At 44.3% G+C, this 2,603-nt stretch overlaps 1 protein-coding gene across 1 annotated transcript; it reads right to left on the bottom strand.

The window, feature by feature from the left end:
- Positions 1 to 291: 291 nt before the first annotated feature.
- Positions 292 to 1,519, bottom strand: LOC110866534. Its single transcript, XM_022115679.1, has 2 exons — positions 1,144 to 1,519; positions 292 to 932 (listed from the first exon to the last, which is right to left on the bottom strand). Exons 1-2 carry the CDS (start codon positions 1,517 to 1,519, stop codon positions 292 to 294), a joined length of 1,017 nt encoding a protein of 338 aa, XP_021971371.1.
- Between the last annotated feature and the right edge of the window lie 1,084 nt (positions 1,520 to 2,603).

Here is a 2,603-nt window from a genome sequence, read left to right as displayed (position 1 = left end):
AAGGGCTATCAAGAATACTTCTTCCACCAACAAACGCCGATTGACTCGGCGAAATCACGTCACTTACAATAGACTTCAATCTGTTAGCGAGAACTTTGGTGATAATCTTATAGATTGACCCCACCAACGAGATTGGCCGAAAATTGGATAGAACCTGCGGGTCTTTGATTTTTGGAATAACGACCACAAAAGAGGAATTACAACCGTCACTAATACTCCCCCTACAGTGGAATTCTCCCATAACAGCCATAATAAGCGGTCTCAAAAGATCCCAAAAAACTTTAAAATTTTTCATAGAAAACCCGTCAGGGCCCGGGGCTTTACTTCCACCATATCCTTTGATAGCCTCTTTAACCTCAACCACCGTGAAAGGGGCACACAGAAGATCTCCATTATACTCAGAAATTTGGGCAACCCGGTATCGGTGAATTTCGGACGCCTACGGATAGGCTCCAAGAATTGCTTTTTGAACCAACTTCTAACTTCAGATTTTAACTCAACTGGATCAGAAATCCACAAGTTTCGAAAACGAAGCCCATTGATTATGTTATTAGCAATGTTAACATTAATCACCCGATGGAAGAAAGAGGAATTCTCATCCCCAAACCGAATCCAGTTGACGCGAGCTTTTTGTTGTAAGTTCCTCCCTTTAAGATGTTCTAGTTTCTTTAACTTCAGTCTAAGTTCAACCCTTGTGCTTTTTTCCGACTGAGATATCGATGACACTTCCGCTTTTTTCTCTATTCTGCCGATTAAATCAATCATCTCCTTAACCTCTTTATTTTCAGCCGCTGCTACTTCCTGCCTCCATTTTTTTATTTCCTTTTTAATATTCCATAGAGAGTTCGCCAGAAAGACATCACTCGAGACATCACTCGAAATCCCATCATTTGCAACCGCAAGATTAAGCTCGACAATTTTAGCCAATTTTTCTTCTCCAATCCAGGAGTTGAAAATTTTAAACGGAATGGGTCCGAAGTCTTGGGGAATACAAGAAGGCTAAAGGGCAATGATCTGACAAATCGCGGGAAAGGACCTCCAGTTTGGCACATGGCCACAAATTCATAAACTCTGCATTCACCAAGAGCCTGTCAATCTTGCTCATTTTGACCTCAAAGTTATCGGATACGAAAGTAAAATTACCTCCACACATATGATACTCAAGGAGACCCAATCTGGTTATGAAACCATTAAACGCATTGGTCACTCCCCTATCAAACCGCGAATTAACCCTTTCTTCCTCAGCCCGCACCTCATTAAAGTCTCCAAACAGCACCCACACTCCTTCGTAATGTGATAACAAAGCAGCAATCTCCTCCCAAAGCAAACGTCTACTGCCCGGGTCATTCGGCGCGTGGAGGTTCAAAATGTAAATCCTATCACTCAATCCAATAATCCTCCCAGCTGTCAACAGAAATCTATGATTCTTAACCACGATCTCTAAAGTAAACACATCAGGATTCCAGATAGACACTAACCCACTGGATCTACCCACTGAATCAACAGTAGCAACCTGCATGTTGGCTTACCCCAACAGCAACGGAGAAAAGGCTCCGACAGATCCCCTTTATGAGTTTCCTGTAGGCCCAAGAAAGAGCATTTCAACTTACCTATGAGACCTCGCACCCAACCCAGCTTATTTGGATCAGAAATCCCATTAACATTCAATGACAAAAAAATTCATTGCTCAACATTGATTCCCTTCTCCCCATTGATCAGCTTTCTCACGTGGTTCCCAAAATCCTCCACCCCGATGCCCAACTTGGAGCCGAAAATTAGGGTTTCAGAAACTTCCTTCTCGAAATTTTGTCTCACCAAATCTTCTCCCGATCCTCCGTCAATCGAATCCGTAAGATCCTGCCTGATCGGATCTTTGTTTGCCGCTAACCTGGCTTCTTCCCCCATCCTGAAAATATCTCCAATATTGAAAGGATCTGTGTTCACCTCAGAATTCACTTCGTCGTTCAGATCAGGGGTAACAAAGTTATGGGCCTCCACTCTACTGGCTTTGTTCTTCTTGGATCTATTGGTAATATAGCTGGGCCTGGTTGGGTCCGAATTGAGCCCAATATCAGCAGAGGCATGGACACCCGGGTCCACACCTTCTCTTTCCTGAATAAAGCCAGCCGCCACAGATGGCATCCTAGATTCCTCCACCTCCTGCACGTGCGCCGAAATCTTGGGAGAAGGAACGTCTGAATAATTTCCCATGCAAGACTGCACGTTCTCCGACATGCAACCCTTCGATCTCAAACAACTGAATTCTGGCGACTTTTCAAATTCCGAAGCAACTTCAGGGATGGAGACTTCCGACGCGTCATTGCTGAGAAAATCCGGGCACCATTGGTCGGCTATCTCTTCAACCCAAACCTTGATCGACTGGTCTTTCCAGGATAGATTCATCTCCAAAGTGACTCTTTTGCCAGAATTGACAAGAATTGCCATCCTCTCTTCCCCCATATTACCATCCTCCGCAGAAGCTTCGGACTTAACGAGCAATCTACCACATCTTTCCCCGATCCGATTGAATACATGACGATCCCATAAGGAGATCGGAACCCCAATAACTTTTATCAATGGCACACGTTCAAACAACGGGGGGA

This window comes from Helianthus annuus, chromosome 7, assembly GCF_002127325.2.
Source record: "Helianthus annuus cultivar XRQ/B chromosome 7, HanXRQr2.0-SUNRISE, whole genome shotgun sequence".
NCBI lineage: Eukaryota > Viridiplantae > Streptophyta > Magnoliopsida > Asterales > Asteraceae > Helianthus > Helianthus annuus.
Note: the sequence above shows the minus strand (reverse complement) of the source record. Positions and strands in the feature narration are given on the sequence as shown.

Coding starts and splice junctions, on each gene's coding strand:
- LOC110866534 (XM_022115679.1), bottom strand. CDS start 1,519: ATGCAGGTTGCTACTGTTGATTCAGTGGGTAGATCCAGTGGGTTAGTG. Junction 933..1,143: donor TGAGTATCATATGTGTGGAG/GTAATTTTACTT, acceptor GGATTGGAGAAG/AAAAATTGGCTAAAATTGTC.